Consider the following 20,670-nt stretch of genomic DNA (forward strand, 5'->3'; position numbering starts at 1 on the left):
AGTTGCGATGACAAACTGTTGCAGTAGTACATTAAAGTAAATAAGTTCAAAGGGGCGTAACTCCTAGAAAAAAAATTGAATCGCAATTTCCCGTCGATATGCACAACTACATAGTATGTCCTTATTATCTGAACAGGTTTCGTGAAATTCTGTTGTGTGGTTTGAGAGGAGTTGCGATGACAAGAAACAGGACTGACGGACTGACGGACGGACGGACGGACTGACGGACGGACGGACGGACGGACGGATGGGTCAAAAACATTATACCCTCCGCAACTTCGTTGCGTGGGGTATAATTATCTACTGTTTATAGCAGCTGAGATACTGACTAGACAACGGAAAATGTACCTTGATCAGTGATCCATGACATGATCATGAATGGATTGTCATCCCTACGTCTCACATTATAGGACTTTTGTCACAGGTGAAACAAACATTAATGGTTTCTAACAATATTATGTCAGAGAGTAGTCTATAATGGCTTCCCCTTTTCTTGGAGAAACAATTCTAGCAATGCAGAATATTGCCTGCAAGTACTGATTAACATGTACTATAACTTCCTACAGAAGACCATATAGGTGATGGTACTTACTATGTGGTGTATTTCATATATTGGAAAGCTGCTAACACTATATAGCTCCATAGTTTGTTATTATCTATTTTATAGTGATAATTCTCATCAATACATTGCAGTTAATTGCATGACGTCGTACAAAAAAAAAATGTTGTTATTCTGCAATTCCTAGAGTAATAATAAACTTATAATGAAATAAAGTTAAACAATGTTAAAGAAAATTACCTTCTTTTCCTAGTCCAGCAGTCACGCCTGAAGATTTCTTTGACATGACAGTCTAAAAAATTAGGAATATGCACTGTGAATATATCTTTACTCATGTCACTAGTTGCACTATAAAAATTCTAACACATCAACCCCCAAAAATATACTACTTTATAAAACAAATGTTTTACATTATATAATATTTATATTGAACAAATGTTCATATTTTTCAGGAAAAAGGGTAGCCCAGAGACATTAATAGAGATATATAGTTTAAAGTGTAAAGGTGGTTTTTGAATTTGGAACATCCCCTTGTAGACATAAACTTGCTTCATGTTGATTTGCAAATGCATTTTGAATACACCTTTAAATTGAAAATTGTTCCAACTGTAGAATATTCCAATATTCCGCAGTGATCTCACACTTGTTATCATTGTCTTGATAAAATGTATCCGTTCTTTTTGGTTAACCTCCATTTTAAGCATATGTAAAATTGAGTAAATCAAGTATCTATGTTCCATCATATAAAAAAATTGTCCTTTACATAGTATTTAGGGTATAAACCAGCTAGAGGCTCGAAGGTGTCTGGATATCGCTCATCTGTCATGTTTGCCCCAAAAACTATACAATACAATTAGGCATTTTGCCAAAACAGAATTGGATTGATTGATTGTTGGTGTTTAACATCTAAATCGCAGCATGCACTTTGATATATGGAAGCTTAGGGTACAATTTCAGAGAGATCCATACACTTACACACAAGATATTATCCTGAAACTACAAAAATGCTTGTTTTTGGTCCCTATTTGGCCCCTTATTCCTAAACTGTGGGTACCATAACCCCAAAATCAATCCCAGCCTTCCTTTTGTGGTATTGAACCTTCTGGTAAAATTTCATAGAGAACCATTCACTTAAACTAAAGTTATTGTCCGGAAACCAAATGTGTCTCTGGACGACAACCACAACATGATAGTTTTATAAGAACGCATTTTTTTGGCGGTCATATAAAAACCTGTACCATAAAGTCAGCTATAAAAGGCCACGACATGAAAAATATGAAATATTCAATTGAGAAAACTAACAGCCTAACTTAAATAAATATGACAGACATTGGTTTCAGAGGAGATGATCTTTGAAAAATTATAAGATGGACAAAGAAAATTGGTCAAAAATCATTGTTTAAGGCTATTACCATGATTACTGCTTCAGGAGTTATCCAATTGTTTTGTTAGTACTGTCATTTTTGTTGATCTTGCATGCCTGATTTTTTTTCTTTCAAATAACATTTTCTATCTATCTAAAATAGTTTTCAAGATAATAGACAACAAGAATGTGTCCATAGTAAATGGATGCCACACTCACACTTTCATTTTCTATGTTTAATGGACCATGAAATTGGAGTCAAAACTCTTATTTGGCATTAAAATTAGAAAGATCATATCATAGGGAACGTGTATTAAGTTTCAAGTTGATTATACTTCAACTTCATCAAAAACTACCTTGACCAAAAATTTAACCTGAAGCGGGAAACAGACGGACGGACGTATGTACAGACGGACAAGGCTAAAACTTAATGCCCCCTCAAGATCCGCTATGGCGGGGGCATAAAAAGGGTCAAATAAAGTACAAAGTTGAAAAGTATGGAGGACCCAAAATTCAAAGAGTTTTTGCCAAATACAGCTAAAACTATCTTTTCCTGTGGTAGAAAATTCTTAGTATTCATAAAAACTGAAAGTTTTGTAAACAGTTAATTTGTAATTATGACCATAATCATAATATCAATAATGATTCATGTCAACACAAACGTTGCTTACTAATCACTTGGCTTCCGTCGTGATAAACTTATCAGCTGTACATGATCTACAAAAATGTCAATATGACAAAAAGCAATAAACAACAGGAGTTATTGACCTTTAAAAATGACAAATTTTGACTTATAATAGTGTTCATCTGTCTGTGTCGGTTCATCTGTTTGTCCATCCGTTCATTCCTCCGTCCGTCCGTTCGTCGCCCCGTACATCCCAAATTTGGCCTCACCCAAATGTTATAAAACTTATACACAATGCTTATTACCACAAAATATATCAAGTTAGAATTTTGGTGGCATCACTTTAAGAGTTATACCCCTTTACCAATGGAATAAAATGCTTCGGTGAGCGCAACCTGATCCCACTGCAGAGGTCGAACCCTGAACAATTGGTGCAAGTTTGGACACAATATTCAAGCTTGATACAGAATTTAACTTAATCTTAATTAGTACATCAGTAACAAATTCAAACTTATAATAGCTTAAGTTTTTCAATCACACATACATGTATATATAGTTGCTTACTTAATTATGTATGATGATAACATTAATTATTTTATTAAAACATGCAGTTTTATGAATCATTTGTACTTACACAATTACATACTGATTATCCCATATTATTGAATCAAATGCCTCCTTGATCTCTTATATATGTGAAATGCATTTCCAAACACAACCAACATGACCTAGCCACAATTTCAAATTGTTAGCATCCAGGAAGTGCCAACTAGGCATGCCCAGTCAATATTGTGTAATTCCTGCAATGTTCTGGCAAACATATAGAATGGTCAAAGTTTTCTGCAATCTTGCGGCAAACATATTGAATGATCTAAGTTTTTTGCAATCTTGCGGCAAACATATTGAAAGATCTAAGTTTTCGGCAATCTTGCGGCAAACATTCTTAATTATTTTAAACTTTCTGGCAATCTTACGGCAAACATTGATGTTTCTGCAAACTTGCCGCAAGCTTGCAGCAATGTTTGCCGGAAGTTTGCAGCTAGCTGCAAACATCTGCAAACATTATTTTCTGTGTTCCTGCAAACTTTTTGTTTGCCGCAAGCTTGCAGCAAGTCTGCTGCAAGTTTGCGGCAAACAATTCAGTTTCATAAGGGTATATATAATCTCTATCTATAACAGTACTTTCTGTGGAAAATGTTATTGAAAATCTTCAAATTTTAAGAAAATTGTTAAAAATTGACTATGAAGGGCAATAACTCCTTAGGGGGTCAATTGACTATTTTGGTCATACTGACTTATTTTTAGTTCTTACTTTGCTGTACATTATTGCTGTTTACAGTTTATCTCTATCTATAATAATATTCAAGATAATAACAAAACTAGAGGCTCTAAAGAGCCTGTGTCGCTCACCTTGATCTATGTGCATATTAAACAAAGGACACAAATGGATTCATGACAAAATTGTATTTTGGTGATGGTGATGTGTTTGAAGTTCTTACTTTACTGAACATTCTTGCTTCTTACAATTATATCTATAATGAACTTTGCCCATTAGTAACAGAGAAAAATATTTGGTAAAAATTTACATAAATTTACCAAATTAATGAAAATTGTTAAAAATTGACTATAAAGGGCAATAACTCCTTAAGGGGTCAATTGACCATTTAGGTCATGTGGACTTATTTGTAGATCTTACTTTGATGAACATTATCGCTGTTTACAGTTTATCGCTATCTATAATAGTATTCAAGATAATAACCAAAAACAGCAAAATTTCTTTAAAAATTACCAATTGGAGGGCAGCAACCCAACAACCGGTTGTCCAATTCATTTGAATATTTCAGGGCAGATATATATTGACTTGATTGACAATTTAACTCCTTGTCAGATTTCCTCTAAATGATTTGGTTTCAGAGTTGTAAGCAAAAAACTACATTTTACCCGTTCTATTTTTAGCCGTGGTGGCCATCTTGGTTGGATGGCCAGGTCATCGGACACATTTTTCAAACAAGGTACCTCAAAGATGATTGTGGCCAACTTTGGAATAATTTGGCCCAGTAGTTTCAGAGGAGAAGAGTTTTGTAAAAGATTACTTAGATTTATGAAAAATGGTTAAAAATTGACTATAAAGGGCAATAACTCCTTAAGGGGTCAACTGACCATTTCGGTCATGTTGACTTATTTGTAAATCTAACTTTGCTGAACATTATTGCTGTTTACAGTTTATCTCTATCTATAATAATATTCAAGATAATAACCAAAAACAGCAAAATTTCCTCAAAATTACCAATTCAGGGGCAGCAACCCAACAACAGGTTGACCGATTCATTTGAAAATTTCAGGGCAGATAGATCTTGACCTGATAAACATTTTTACCCCACATCAGATTTCCTCTAAATGCTTTGGTTTTTGAGTTATAAGCCAAAAACTGCATTTTACCCCTATGTTCTATTTTTAGCCGTGGCGGCCATCTTGGTTGGTTGACCGGGTCACGCCACACATTTTTAAACTAGATACCCCAAAGATGATTGTGGCCAAGTTTGGATTAATTTGGCCCAGTAGTTTCAGAGGAGAAGATTTTTGTAAAAGATTACTTAGATTTATGAAAAATGGTTAAAAATTGACTATAAAGGGCAATAACTCCTAAAGGGGTCAACTGACCATTTCGGTCATGTTGACTTACTTGTAAATCTAACTTTGCAGAACATTATTGCTGTTTACAGTTTATCTCTATCTGTAATAATATTCAAGATAATAACCAAAAACAGCAAAATTTCCTCAAAATGACTAATTCAGGGGCAGCAACCCAACAACGGGTTGACCGATTCATCTGAAAATTTCAGGGCAGATAGATCTTGACATGATAAACATATTTACCCCATGGCAGATTTCCTCTAAATGCTTTGGTTTTTGAGTTATAAGCCAAAAACTGCATTTTACCCCTATGTTCTATTTTTAGCCATGGTGGCCATCTTGGTTGGTTGACCGGGTCACGCCACACATTTTTTAAACTAGATACCCCAATGATGATTGTGGCCAAGTTTGGTTCAATTTGGCCCAGTAGTTTCAGAGGAGAAGATTTTTGTAAAAATTAATGACGACGGACGACGACGGACGACGACGACGACGGACGCCGGAAGCCAAGTGATGAGAAAAGCTCACTTGGCCCTTTGGGCCAGGTGAGCTAAAAACAGCAAAATTTCCTCAAAATTACCAATTCAGGGGCAGCAACCTAACAACCGATTATCCGATTCATCTGAAAATTCATGGGCAGATAGATCGTGACCTGATCAACAATTTTACTTCCTGTCAGATTTGCTCTTAATGCTTTGGTTTTTGAGTTATAAGCCAAAAACTGCATTTTACCCCCATGTTCTATTTTTAGCCATGGCGGCCAGCTTGGTTTGTTGGCCGAGTTACCAGACACATTTTTTTAACTAGATATCCCAATGATGATTATGGCTAAGTTTGGTTAAATTTGGCCCAGTACTATCAGAGGAGAAGAATTTTTTAAAAGATTACTAAGATTTATGAAAAATGGTTAAAAATTGACTATAAAGGGCAATAACTTCTAAAGTGGTTAAACATTATTGCTGTTTACAGTTTATCTCTATCTATAATAATATTCAAGATAATAACCAAAAACAGCAAAATTTCCTTAAAATTACCATTTCAGGGGCAGCAACCCAACAACGAAATCTCTGATTCATCTGAAAATTTCAGGGCAGATAGAACTTGACCTGATGAACAATTTTATCCTGTCAGATTTACTCTAAATGCTTTGGTTTTTGAGTTATAAGCCAAAAACTGCATTTTACCCCCATGTTCTATTTTTAGCCATGGCGGCCATCTTGGTTGGTTGGGCAGGTCACCGGACACATTTTTTAAACTAGATACCCCAATGATGATTATGGCCAAGTTTGGTTAAATTTGGCCCAGTAGTTTCAGAGGAGAAGATTTTTCTAAAAGATTACTAAGATTTACGAAAAATGGTTAAAAATTGACTATAAAGGGCAATAACTCCAAAAGTGGTCAACTGACCATTTTGGTCATGTTGACTTATTTGTAGATCTTACTTTGCTGAACATTATTGCTGTTTACAGTTTATCTCTATCTATACTTTGCTGAACATTATTGCTGTTTACAGTTTATCTCTATCTATAATAATATTCAAGATAATAACCAAAAACAGCAAAATTTTCTTAATATTACCATTTCAGGGGCAGCAACCCAACGACGGAATGTCCGATTCATCTGAAAATTTCAGGGCAGATAGATCTTGACCTGATGAACAATTTTACTACTTTGTCAGATTTGCTCTAAATGCTTTGGTTTTTGAGTTATAAGCCAAAAACTGCATTTTACCCCTATGTTCTATTTTTAGCCATGGCGGCCATCTTGGTTGGTTTGGCGGGTCACCGGACACATTTTTTAAACTAGATACCCCAATGATGATTATGGCCAAGTTTGGTTAAATTTGGCCCAGTAGTTTTAGAGGAGAAGATTTTTCTAAAAGATTACTAAGATTTACGAAAAATGGTTAAAAATTGACTATAAAGGGCAATAACTCCTAAAGTGGTCAACTGACCATTTTGGTCATGTTGACTTATTTGTAGATCTTACTTTTCTGAACATTATTGCTGTTTACAGTTTATCTCTATCTATAATAATATTCAAGATAATAACCAAAAACAGCAAAATTTCCTTAAAATTACCATTTCAGGGGCAGCAACCCAACAACGAAATGTCCGATTCATCTGAAAATTTCAAGGCAGATAGATCTTGACCTGATCAACAATTTTACCCCCCATGTCAGTTTTGCTCTTAATGCTTTGGTTTTTGAGTTATAAGCCAAAAACTGCATTTTACCCCTATGTTCTATTTTTAGCTGTGGCGGCCATCTTGGTTGGTTGACCAGGTAATCGGACACATTTTTTAAACTACATACCCCAATAATGATTTTGGTCAAGTTTGGTTAAATCTGGCCCAGTAGTTTCAGAGGAAAAGATTTTTGTAAAAGTTAACGACGCCGGACGACGACAGACGACGGACGCCAAGTGATGAGAAAAGCTCACTTGGCCCTTCGGGCCAGGTGAGCTAAAAAGGTTTAACTAAAAGTATTACACAAATTAAACATTAAAGATCTATGACATTGAGGTCAAGGTCAGATAAATCCTAACAGACAGACATATACACCTTACATTTTGTTATACACCAAATATAGTGTTGACCTTTTGGCTTATGGTTATTGAAAAACAGACCAAAACAAAAACTTAACATTGACCAATAAACCATGAAAATTAGGTCAAGGTCAGATAATACATGCGAGACAGACATGCACACATTACAATTATCATGATTATTTCATATACAAAATAAAGCTGACATATTTCTCATATTGCTATAAGTATTTGAAAAACAGACCAAAACATAACAAGAGTGCACACGCTGAAATGTCTTGCCTCCTTTACTGACCATTGATTAAATGAAAGTCTAAAAGATAAAATTTAACTAAAAGTATTAAACAAACTTAACATTTTAAAAGATCTATGAAAAGAAGATCAAGGTCAGATAAACTATACAAGACATGTACACCTTACAATAAATACATGCATTAAATATAGTTGACCTATTACTTTTGATATCTAAGAAAGAACCTTAACATTTACTAATTAACCATGAAAATGAGGTGAAGGTCAGATGACACCTGCCAGTTGGACATGTACACCTTATAATCATTTCATACACCAATTATAGCATAATTTTTTATTATTGTATCTGATATATGGACTTGAACATGACAACTTAACCTTGATCACTGAACAATGAAATAAGATTGAGGTCAAATGAAAACTGTCTTTCAGGCATGGGGACCTTACAAGGTACATGTATGCACATACTAAATAAAGTCATCCTATTTATTTAAAATGAATAACAAAAGGTTTAGCCAATACATGAAATATTTTATTTTTTCATATTGAAAATAAAGGCAATTTTTAGAATTTTTCATCAATTTAATCAGAATGTAATACTGTTAAAAAATCAGGATTAAAAGATGTTTTGAAAAGTAATTGATTAAATTAAATTACTTGTAATTTTTGGTTGATTAATGATTACTTAAAAAATTGAAATCAATTATAGCCGACTAATGATTACAATTACAATTACCCCAAACCTGATCTGAGATGAGACTAGTTAACCATGAAAAGGAGGTTATAGACAGACTGGCGGTGTAAGAATCTCAAATAGAATTTTGCAAAGCTTGTTTTCACCTTAACACTCTTGAATTAAATAAAAGACATCTACTAATTTTGTTTAATATTGAAGAAATCACAAACCAATAATTTCCTGAATTCAAAATGGTGGCTTAGCTTTGTGAAACGCTGGTAAAGCGTTGAATTTAGCGTCTCAAATATATGAATTTGTCCAATCAAAATCGTAATAACAAATAAATTGCATTAGAATTTGAAATTTTTATTTCAAGACATAAAGAATGTCCCCTAGAGTATCCTGGTTTTGTACCTGATTAATTCTAAGTGTAAGCATTTGTAATTAAAAGTATGTGTACCTGTAAGTATTCCATCACTTCTTTATTCCGCCCAAATACTCCTGTTGCTGCTACTGCCAGATCGTATGGAGTCTTACCCTGAAATACAAATCTTTATATTGCCTTTATCTGATTATTACAAAGAAGACTTTTGTAACACATATCATACAATAAACAAGACCAGTAGCAGCTGAGTGGTGTCTTATTTTGTTTTTACAGGTGCTAACCATATTATTTTCAATTATAAAATATAACTCATGAACAACATTCTGAATATTTTTGTAACTTTTTCTGTAGCCTTTAAGAAGGCTTTCAACTTTTTTAAAAGCATATATGAAATAATTTCAATCTGTCAGCATTTAGTCTTTGTATTTTTTTTTACGCGTTTTTTTTTTTATTTTAAATCTGTTAATGCATCCTTATGTCTAGATGAAGGTTGTCGGATTTGGTTTTTTTTTTGGGACAAATTATTCTCAAGTTTTTTTTTTATATATTTTAGCATCCCATTATTTTCTATTCATCATCTTTTTTGCCCAATTCTCTCTATTCCTGTAGTTTTTTTCTATCATTCATGATTTTCTATTCTGTATACCCTATCCATACTCTCCTATAACTGTATATTACTGTATATTGTTATTTTACAGATTTCATAGTTTTTAGTGTTAACACTGACATTGTATAGATAAGAAAATACATAAATTAATAAGGTACCCGCTTATAAGTTTGATGTTTGGGAGTAAAATTCAAAATCCAGAGAGGGGTACCGACTTATAAGTGAGATCCAGAGACCATAGGAAAAATCCAAGCTCAAGAAAGGTGGTCACATGTGAATTTCCTGACCAAATCTATGTTTGTGATAGCCAAAGCTACATAAATTTCCAAATAAATAGGTTTTGTGGAAAATAAATTACTACAATACTGTCTTTGTGTTTAATTTGCTCTCCGTTAACATTGGTGTTGAATTTCCCACTGTTTCCGTTTTGTGGAAAATAAATGACTACAATACTGTCTTTGTGTTTAATTTGCTCTCCGTTAACATTGGTGTTGAATTTCCCACTGTTTCCGTTTTGTGTATTGACTTTTCATGGTCACATGGTTTTTGTATCATCCCAAAGGAAGAGCCAAGAACCAGAAATCAGAAGAAGATAATAATGTACTTAATATTTAAAAAGAATGTATCTAACCGACTAATTGTGTTATTATTGTTTTATTAAAAATTACAACATTGATTGACAAGCCAATATAATCCATGAACAACCCCTAATTAAGTGACAAAGAGTTGTATTCACTATAGGTGTGAAAAATATCAGTGACATGTTAATAGGTTAATTAGTTAGTGTCCCTTAATTTTTATAATCCATTAATTGATGGTGTCTATCCTATGTCTCAGTTTATTTATTACTATGACTGGTCTGTTATGAATGATTAACTGGATTAATTTATTTTTTTCGTTTGACTTTTATTTTGTTAAGGTTTATGTTGGTTTATATTCGTTTTTCTCAAACAATAGGTGTTTGGTCATACACTACAAAATCATTGATGCATTACGTAAACAATATGAGGCAAAACTATGAACAAAAACAAGAAACAAGAAATGAATACATCTTTATTATTATCAACAGAATAAATTATCAGGATGAACATCAAGTATTTGGCACAACTTTTTGGAATTTTGGATCCTAAATGCTCTTCAACTTTGTACTTGTTTGGTTTTATAAATATTTTGATTTGAGCGTCACTGATGAGTCTTATGTAGACGAAACGCGCGTCTGGAGTACTAAATTATAATCCTGGTACCTTTGATAACTATTCTACATGTACTTATTTAAAGAAACAAACATTCATTCAATACATGAATCTCTTTAATTTCTTGATTTTGCCAATGATCAGTTACTTTCTGCTGCAAAAAAAAGTCCCAATTTAAACAGACTTATAGGCGGGTCCAGCATACATGTCAACCTCTGACAATGGGAAATCATGTCATGACATGACATGATATGTGAAAAAGCGTGTGAAAACACGTGACATAGATGCGGACTTGTTAATATGAATGTGGTAATGTTCATAATTTCATACAAATTTGTGAACATAAAAAACAAGAGGCTCTCAAGAGCCTGAATCGCTCACCTTAATTCTTTTGGTTAAATCTCTCATCAATGATTATTTTGGCTTTTCAATTTATTTAAATGTTTTTTGGATCGTCCTATTTTCTTCAAAAGCCAAAAAAAATAATCATTTTCTCCTATGTTCTATTTTAGCCATAGGAGCTATGTTTCTTGACATACAAGGAAATAAAATATAAAATTTATACTAGATACTCTGAAACTCATTTAGCCTAAGTTTGGCTGAAATTGATACAGCAGTTTCAAAGGAGAAGATTTTTAAAAGTAAGTCAACATGATGAACAAATTGTGAAAAAAGTCTTTAAAGGGCAATAACTCCTTAAGTGGTCAACTGACCATTTCCGTCATGTTGACTTATTTGTAAATCTTACTTTGTTGAACATTATTCCTGTTTACAGTTTATCTCTATCTATAATAATATTCAAGATAATAACCAAAAACAGTAAAATTTCCTTAAAATTACCAATTCAGGGGCAGCAACCCAACAACAGGTTGTCTGATTCATCTGAAAATTTCAGGGCAGATAGATCTTGACATGGGGTCAAGACTGAATCCTTAGATTTTAAAGCTGAAAAGGGCATCCGACTTATAAGCGGATCGACTTATACTCGAGTATATACGGTATGGCCAAACTATTCCAACTATATAGATTAATCAAAGAGCTGAAAGCTTTGAGGAAAAATGACGCCACTGTCTCTAATATTGGGATATCAGGGCTCGACATTAACGCTTGTCCGATTGTCCGCTACCAGAGGTAAAAAGGGGCGGACAAGTAAAACCCCAGTAAAGCTTGTCCGATGGGACAAGTAAAATAATCTGTAGAAAATAATTTAAATCCCACTCTGATGATCAAACGACATTCGTTAATCAATAAGGTTTTAAAAATGTTATTTAATTTGACCTGTTATAAGATTACAAAATCAATCGATAATAAATTTAAACTGTTGTCTTGTCATATACTTCGGCATAGAAAAAACACATTCTGTAAACGTAAACCAGTCATCGACACTCTTACTACTGAATCTTCCTCCGATCATTTAGAACAACCTCCAGTGGAGAAACTTTATACAATCATGAACTTAACAAAATTTGGTTTCACTACATCTGGGAAAAAGAAAAAAACAAAAGACGAAGAAGAGTATAAAGAAAGGAAGAAAGAATACGAGCTTAAAAGACAGAGGACGTATTTACCGAGCTGGGAAGAGGAATTCCTTGGGTTAAAATATGCTGTTCATACGGACGATGATGGGAAGGTTGATGAGTCAAAATCAAAAACTATGATATGCCAAACGTGTAACAACTATCCTGATTTAGCAGATAGAAATTGCTCTATGTTCATAGGAACAAGTGCTTTCAGAAAAGATACATTAATTGCTGACTGGAAAAGCAATTCACACAGGAAATGTGAGGAGAAGAAAAAATCAGATGAAATAAAAAAAATTGAGGCATCTGGAAGTTGTAGTTCCTCTCAGTCTGGGCCTCTTTTGTCCTTTGTTAGGAAAAAGGAAAAGGAAAATGAAGACAAAATCAAGAAACTAATCACCACTGCCTACTTTATTTGCAAGCATGAAAAGCCCTTTACAGACTTTCCAAGATTGATTGAGTTACAAGAGGTTAATGGTCTAGACATGGGAAATTTTTATAGATCTGATAATGCTTGTAGAAGGTAAACTGAATTACTCAATTATTTGAAATTTTAGTAAATATATTGTAATAAGATTTTTATACTGCAAGTTTGACTTTGTATACATGTACTAGTATATTAATCCTCATCCTCATCATCACAATGTACTAGTTTGCACTGCAGCAGCTTTCTGATAATTATGCCTGCTTCTACTTGCACTTTAACCTTTCTTGCAGCTTTTATTTATGCTTTCAATTCATGCATGTTACTTTGTATATGATATAATTATTTATTTTAGTATGATCATGCTTGCTAAACTAATATATATACCTTACAATACCCAATATTACTGATCAATCATTCATTGCTGTTATGCTTTAATACAAGTGACTGACTTTAGTCAGAGAATTAGAGAGTTGTCTCATTGGCGATCATACCACATCTCCTTTTTTCATAGATGTGTTTTTTCACACACACTATCATCCCTGATATTTTATGATTTATCCAGTATATATATGAAGACCTATTCAAAGGTGTGAAGGTGCAAATAGAGAATGATTTGCACTTTTATTCAATTCTGATTGATGGAGCTACAGACTCTTCTGTTACAGAAAATGAATTAATTTATCTGAGATTTGTTGAAAACGGAAGGCCAGTTAACCACTACTTCAGTATAGAAGATGTAGAAAAAGCAGATGCCCAGGGGATTCTGAAAGAAATTGAGGGGGCCTTCACAAGGAATGGGATACCCAATTGGAAGGATAAATTAATTGGGTTTGGTTCGGATGGAGCCTCTGTAAATTTAGGATGCCGTGGTGGTATAGCCACTTTGATTAAACGTGATGTTCCACATTTAGTTATAACACACTGTATAGCACACAGGCTTGAGTTAGCAGCAAATAGTGCAATCAAAAACCACAAGCATATGAAAGAAATACAGGATTTACTGCAGTATTTATATAAGCACTATCAATACTCCCCAAAGGCCTTACGAGAGTTAAGGCAGATAGGTGAGGCTTTAGAAGAAAAGGTGTTAGAGCCCACCAAACTTGCTGGTACAAGATGGTTGCCACACATTCACAGGGCCCTTGAAGTCTTGGTTAGAGAGTTCAGAGTATTGCTAGCACATTTTGAACATATTCGGGAGTCTAGGTCTGGATCTGCAGAAGTCCAAGGTAGAGCTACCTTTATCAGCAAAAAACTCAAAGATTACAAGTTTCTGTACATAGTATTTTTTTGCCTTGACATTTTAAAAGTACTCCGTGTTCTTAGTTTAAAATTTCAGCAAGATTACCTGACCCTGTCAGCAATGTTTGATGCAATTTCTACTGCAAATCTGTCTTTGATTGAACTAAAAACTGTAAATGGCAAAGAGTTGACAAATTTTCTTGCTACTGTAGATTCCCAGAACAGTACATATAAAGACATTCAACTTTCAAACATGAACATTGATGAAGATTTTACAAGACAGAAACAAGTAATAGTTGACTTGATTGTTGCTGCTTTGGACAACAGGTTTGAACCCATGGAGAAAGACCCAGTACTTAAGGCAGCATCACTCATTCTTTCTTTTAGTGAATGGCCACAAGATAGAAATGACCTAGCCACATATGGGAATGAATGGGGATACCTGTTAGAGAATTTCCATGAAATTCTAGAAAGAAATGGATGTAATTTAGATGCAATCATGGACCAAAACGGGGAATGGAAAGATTTTAAGGCATATATAGGGAGACACAAGGCAACAGTGGCTGTTGAGAACTTTTTTATTTACCCTGATCTGAAAAGAAGATTTATTAATATGATCTTGGTACTAGAGCTGCTTCTTTCTTTTCCTCTGTCTAGTGCTGTGTGTGAAAGAGGCTTCCCTGCTATGAAAAGAGTCAAGACTGACTGGAGATCTTCCCTAAAACCAGAAATGTTGATAATGTTACTATTCATAACTGTTGAAGGACCTGAACTCAATCATTTTGATACAAACTCAGTCTTCAATCACTGGTGGTCAAGTGGAAGACAGAAAAGACCAGGCTTCAACCCTCATGAGTTTATAGGAATGAGAGCACTGCCAGATCCTGACATGGAACAGACTCACTCTGATGATGACATTGATGACAATTAGATAATTAGAACCCTTTTGACTAAATGCAGTAGCCATTTTTGACTAGGATGTCACTAGATAATAAATATATAAACTATAACTGTTATATTCTTTTATTTAACTTTGTGCAAGCCAAAGCCCATTAACATAAAAATTAACTATATGTTTAAAAGAAAAAAAAAGTTCACAATTATTTTTCGGACAAGTAAAATTCCATTCGGACAAGTTCATTTTGGTAAGTACTTGTCCTACAGGACAAGTTAAAAAAAAAGTTATTGTAGAGGCCTGGATATTTTTATGCAAGTCTTGATTTTCACATACCGTAATTATGCAACATGTCTTCACACTGTGAAGTGAAGATGACAACTGGCTGTTTTTTTTTAAGACAAATGAATAGGTCAAGACTACCTGAATTGTACAAATAAATACCGTATAAAGGCTTGTATATTTCTCACTGGTACATAGTCCGAAACCCCCTTCTCCCAGAAAATTTTAGGTAAATAATCTTTTTGTTACTTTTATCAAAGGTCTTATGAAACTCGGGTAATTTCAAAGAATTCTAGTCAAACCGGCACCTGGTTAAATTGGCACCTGTTCAAATCGGCACCCGGTATAGTCAAATCGGCACCTGGTTAAATCGACACCTGATATATTCAATTCGTCACCCATGTTAAATATATATTTTTAACAGTATTTTAAGCAAAAAGAGTAAAAATAATAAAGGGGTTGCCATATTTGTTTTCAGTATTTAAGCAAAAAGAGTTAAATACCTAAGGAAGGGATTGTCCAAAAATATTAACTTTCACATTTTTGGGGGTTCATGTACATTTTGTATATATTTATTTTTCTCAACTAAATGTGTATGTTCCGGACCGTATGAGTATTTGGACCGTACATGTACGGTCTGGACCGTATGCTTACTTTTTCAAAATACTCATACGGTCGAACTGTACGCGTACGATCTGATTAATATTGTTAAGAAGTTGCTCAAGTTTATAAGTTACAAATGCATGTAAAGTTCATGTACAGATCAACATAATTTACATGTAACTCTCAAATTAATATGGAAAAGTTCCAATTGTAATTGGAATAAAAACTTTATTTTTTAACTAATACAAAAATTCACGCTTATTAAATCTGTTAATATCTTGTATTTAGCATGTCGATCAGTAATACATTAATTGAATTATGATCATAGAAATTTACGATATCGGAAATTAACATGATGTGGGACGACAATTTTAGAATATTTGAAACTTTACAAAATAATGCAAATGCAAAGGAACATGAATGAACTGCAAACATGTAAATGTAAAAAATATATCATTAATTGTGGTAGTAAGTGTCACCTTGGGCGAGAGTACCAAAATAGGATTCAGATATACAATTAAACAAATATTTAATTTCAATTGTTCAATTTATCCATCTAAAAGTAATTGTAATGAACCCAATTTATAAAACTAAAAATAAAGATTGTGATAAATAATTAGCTCGTACTGGACCATACACGTCTACTCATACGGTCCGACCGTAAGCGTATGGTGGGACCGTACGATTATACGTATACAGTCAGGACCGTATGCGTACGGTCCAAATACTCATATGGTCTGGAACATGTATTTTTAATTATATATATGAGGTATATTTAGGAATTAACGGTATTGGATATTTTGTTATGCATTTTTTAACCAGTTGAGCATTTTACAGGAGTGTTGGCTTAATGCTGTTTAAACTTTCCTGAAAAAGAACACCTTAAATTTGCTATTATTTGGCATGAAAGTTTGATTTATTGAAAGGTACTCGCAGTTTTCCATTTTATTTTTCTAATTGTCTCATTGTTAAAACAACAGCTTTGGTAAGGGCTTCGTTGTTTACCTTTATACACAACAACATATTAACTATATACTTGGTAAAAGTTATAAATTAATTGAATAGAAAATAATATAACAAATATTATTGGATGCCAAATTGAGTTCAAATAGATGCCGATCATACCTGTCAACTGACCCGGATTCTGCGGGTGTGACCCGAGATTTTCACAAATCTGATGGATCACCCGGATCACCCGCCGGGTCATTGAAATCACCCGGAAATTCCGAAAATGACCCGATTTCACCCATATTTCTTAGCCTTGAGATTGATTTTCATGACATAAGTAATATTCCTTTGAAATACCGGCAAATTCGTAATTCTTCCATGAACATGCAGTTCATCTAGCTATGTAAACTGTCAAATTAAGTGACCCATTAAGTGCATGGCTTCACTTGACAGCTTTGGTGTCAAACACACTGTTGATTAACACCAATTACCTTAGCTTTAGGTCGTAAATAAATTGCCCTGTTGTTTTACAAAGATATTTCAACTAAGAGTTACTTCCCCTTATTTGTCACCATTCAAAATTATTCCTTATATTTACGTTTTATGGGTGAAAAAGATTAAATCATAATAATATAAAATTCAAATACATATTGAAAAATAACTTTTCATTATTTTTATACCTTTATTCAATTTTTAAAAAAAAGTTGAAAATTATTTTTTACATTTATACTTCCTTTAACTGTATTACTATATTTTATCATAGTCTAATTTCCTTGTCAAAGGAGAGATGAATGTTCATACATGTAATACCTCTACATGGTATGTTTAAAGGCTAGTAGACTCATTTTAAAAATACATTTGAAAAATAAATTTTAGATGATGACAAAAGTAAAGGACATAAGACTGTGATACACAAGTTAATAAAAATCTTTAAAAGTGTAATGAAATAATAATAAATAAGATTTAAAATGACTTAACCAAGTGAACATGCATTGATGTTTTGGTATCTTTGATATACATTATAAGAAAATGTACCATAAATACTGAAATTCAGCTCGAAAAAGTTCGTACGCGTTATGACCGGAGATTTGATTCTTCAATGCAGGTCATGACCTGCATTTTCATCGTCACAGGTTGACAGGTATGGCCGATTTGACTAGATGCGGATTTAACCAGGTGCCGATTTGAGTTGTACATTTCAAATCCTCTGCGATCGTTTGCTGTATTTTCTTGAGACACCCTGTTTTCGATCATCAAACAGAAGTAGAAACTGCTTTAAAATGATTCTAGAACGCTTCATGATTGTTAAAATAAGTTTAATTCACCTAAAAAACAATTTTGAACTTTGCCATGTTTTGAAAGGAAGTTAAAAAAGCACGTGTAAAAGAAGAAATTAACCGGTGAGAGTCGAAATCCGTACATGACAGATATCACTATAATACGACTTTGAAAATAAAACAGTTCTATCCTTTTTTCAAAACGGAATGAACAATAACCGATTACGTTTTGTAGTTTACAAATTCTAAATGCATTGAACCGAAAGGAGAACTTTGTAATGAAAGGTTTAGTTTTTATATTTATCACTTTTAATTTGATATTAAATAGAAATAACTTATTAATATGGATGAGTTAAAATTATAAGTTTGACAAATCATGAGAGCGCCCTCTACAATATCAATAACAAAGATGGTGGAACGTAAACAAACCACCTCGCCGCGAATATTGAACTTGTTCTCTTATTTCTTGCTAATTGTACTATATAGTCCGCATCCCCACTGGAAGGTCCAATTTTGGAGAATAAAAGCGCGGACTATACAAGCCTTCCTATGGACAGGTCAACATTTTTGTTGTAAATACAATAAAGTATGTACACTGGTTCCCTTCCGACTACAACACTTTGTTTGAGTGTAGCGGAATACAAGCAGATACCAGTTAGTTTGTAAAATAGTAAATATGAAACTGAGTGCGGTAGGCGGAGGCAATAATCGACTTCCTGTTGTTCTGGTCAATGGTATTGGAACAATGTCGCTGACGCGTCATTTTCCAAAAACAAGAATTTGAAGAAAGTTGCAGTCTTAAGGAGGCTGCAGTGTCTTCCTCCATATTGGATTTTGAAAAAAAAAGACAATAAACAGTCGAGATCTTTAATGAAATGTGCAAATTTCGAAAGTTGTATGTAATTTATGTGTAAAACTTTTCATGTTAATATAGAAAATAATGTGATTTATCATATTTACTGCTATATTTTACAAAAAACAGATTTATTAATTGTTTTTAAACTTTGCCATATAAGGGGAGATAACTCCGATATAAGGAGAGATAACTTAGATAAAGTAACTGTTACAATCGAATGTTTTTTTAACTATTAAATTATAAATATATGATGAACTTGTACGACTGGCGTATTAAATTTTTAACCTGGTACCTTTTGTTGGCTATTATTCATTTGTTTCTCTGTCCTATGTTTTCTCCAATTTATTTGTATTGTAGTCCTGTTTTGTAATGTTGTCAGTTTAATGTTATAATTATCATCGCCATTAAAGCGGGAGGTTTGGCATGCCCACCATTTTTATTTTAAAATGCCCTGTACCAAGGGAGGGAAATGGCCATTGTTATATTATAGTTGGTTTCTGTGTGTGTTACATTTTAATGTTGTGTTTCTGTTGTATCGTAGTTCTCTTATATTCGATGCTTTTCCCTCAGTTTTAGTTTGTAACCCAGATTTATTTTTTTCTCTATCGATTTATGAATTTCGAACAGCGGTATACTACTGTAACAGTTGCCTTTATTCAATGTATTGCTTAAGACTATTTTGATACTATCTAATAATTTTGTTATAATTGTTACCACAACGGATTCGTGTATGGGTCAGTTTGTTTGTTTCCATTTTGTTTAATGATAACAAGTGCCATATTCAGGATATTGCCAGGTCTAATTTTGAATCAATACAAATTATTATTTTTGATATCAAAAACTATTTTATCCATTTACTTATAGGTTATTACTATTGCTTCTTTTCCCTAAAACTGAGATATTCATATACTTTGGCTTACAAATTATGGAATAATAAATTTATCCCCTTTTAGTATAACTAATCACCCAAAATGTATTAGTGGTCTATAAACAAAATCATTTTATTTTTGAAGATTTTGAAAACAAATACTGGATTTCTATTATATGATCATCTATGTTCATGTGTTTTATAGTAAAACTAAGCCATACAAGTCTATAAACCACTTTCATATTTTTAGTTCAATTTAAAGTATCATATGACATATGTATAACTATAAAGTTGTGATGCATTATTTACTAGTTGAATACTGAGCCTTTACTATAATATATTACCTCATGTGTTTTAACAAAGGGACTGATGCCTCCTTCTTCTACTAGATATTTTGTGACATGTAGCTCTCCGAACTCAGCAGCCAGATGTAGAGCTGTTTTACCATCTCTCTATAATTATACCAAATTACATGTAAATATTATGGATACTACTTTGTTACCAATATAAATAGTATACAACATATCCTACAACTGATATAAAACATGTCTGATAAACTGAATAATGTTGTGTAATAAATAAAAACAAAATGTATATCACATGAATCAGTGGTCAAAACTGAACAAAATGACCAGTCACACTTGTATTCATATTGTACATAAAAACAACAAATAAACAACAAGTTTTTTTTTGTGGGATGTCAGAACTTCCATCAGAAATGTCATGTTAACCTTTTTTCAAGAAATGCATAAAATATTTATATCAAGGGATTCAGTGCAATGCACAGAGATAAATGAGATCTCACTTTATATAATTATAGCAAGTATTTGTTGATATAATAATGAAATCTGTCTGATTAACATGGTTCAGAATAATGATCAATTTAAAAAAAAAAACTTTTTCAAAGAAATA

General features: G+C 33.0%; 1 protein-coding gene and 1 long non-coding RNA gene across 2 annotated transcripts in view; both read right to left on the reverse strand.

Annotated features, from left to right (window-relative positions):
* LOC139498915 (uncharacterized) overlaps nt 1-20,670 on the reverse strand; it is a 437,948-nt gene that overhangs the window by 118,165 nt on the left and 299,113 nt on the right. The window lies entirely within an intron of this gene.
* Nucleotides 1-20,670, reverse strand: part of LOC139499275 (uncharacterized) — a 71,610-nt gene that overhangs the window by 50,219 nt on the left and 721 nt on the right. Inside the window, exons 3-5 of the mRNA XM_071287945.1 lie at nt 20,103-20,210; nt 9,116-9,193; nt 800-851 (exon numbers count right to left, since the gene is read on the reverse strand). Coding sequence (XP_071144046.1) covers nt 800-851; nt 9,116-9,193; nt 20,103-20,210 — 238 coding nt within the window. The remainder of the gene's footprint in view (nt 1-799; nt 852-9,115; nt 9,194-20,102; nt 20,211-20,670) is intronic.

The sequence above is a fragment of the Mytilus edulis genome, chromosome 12 (genome assembly GCF_963676685.1).
Source record: "Mytilus edulis chromosome 12, xbMytEdul2.2, whole genome shotgun sequence".
NCBI lineage: Eukaryota > Metazoa > Mollusca > Bivalvia > Mytilida > Mytilidae > Mytilus > Mytilus edulis.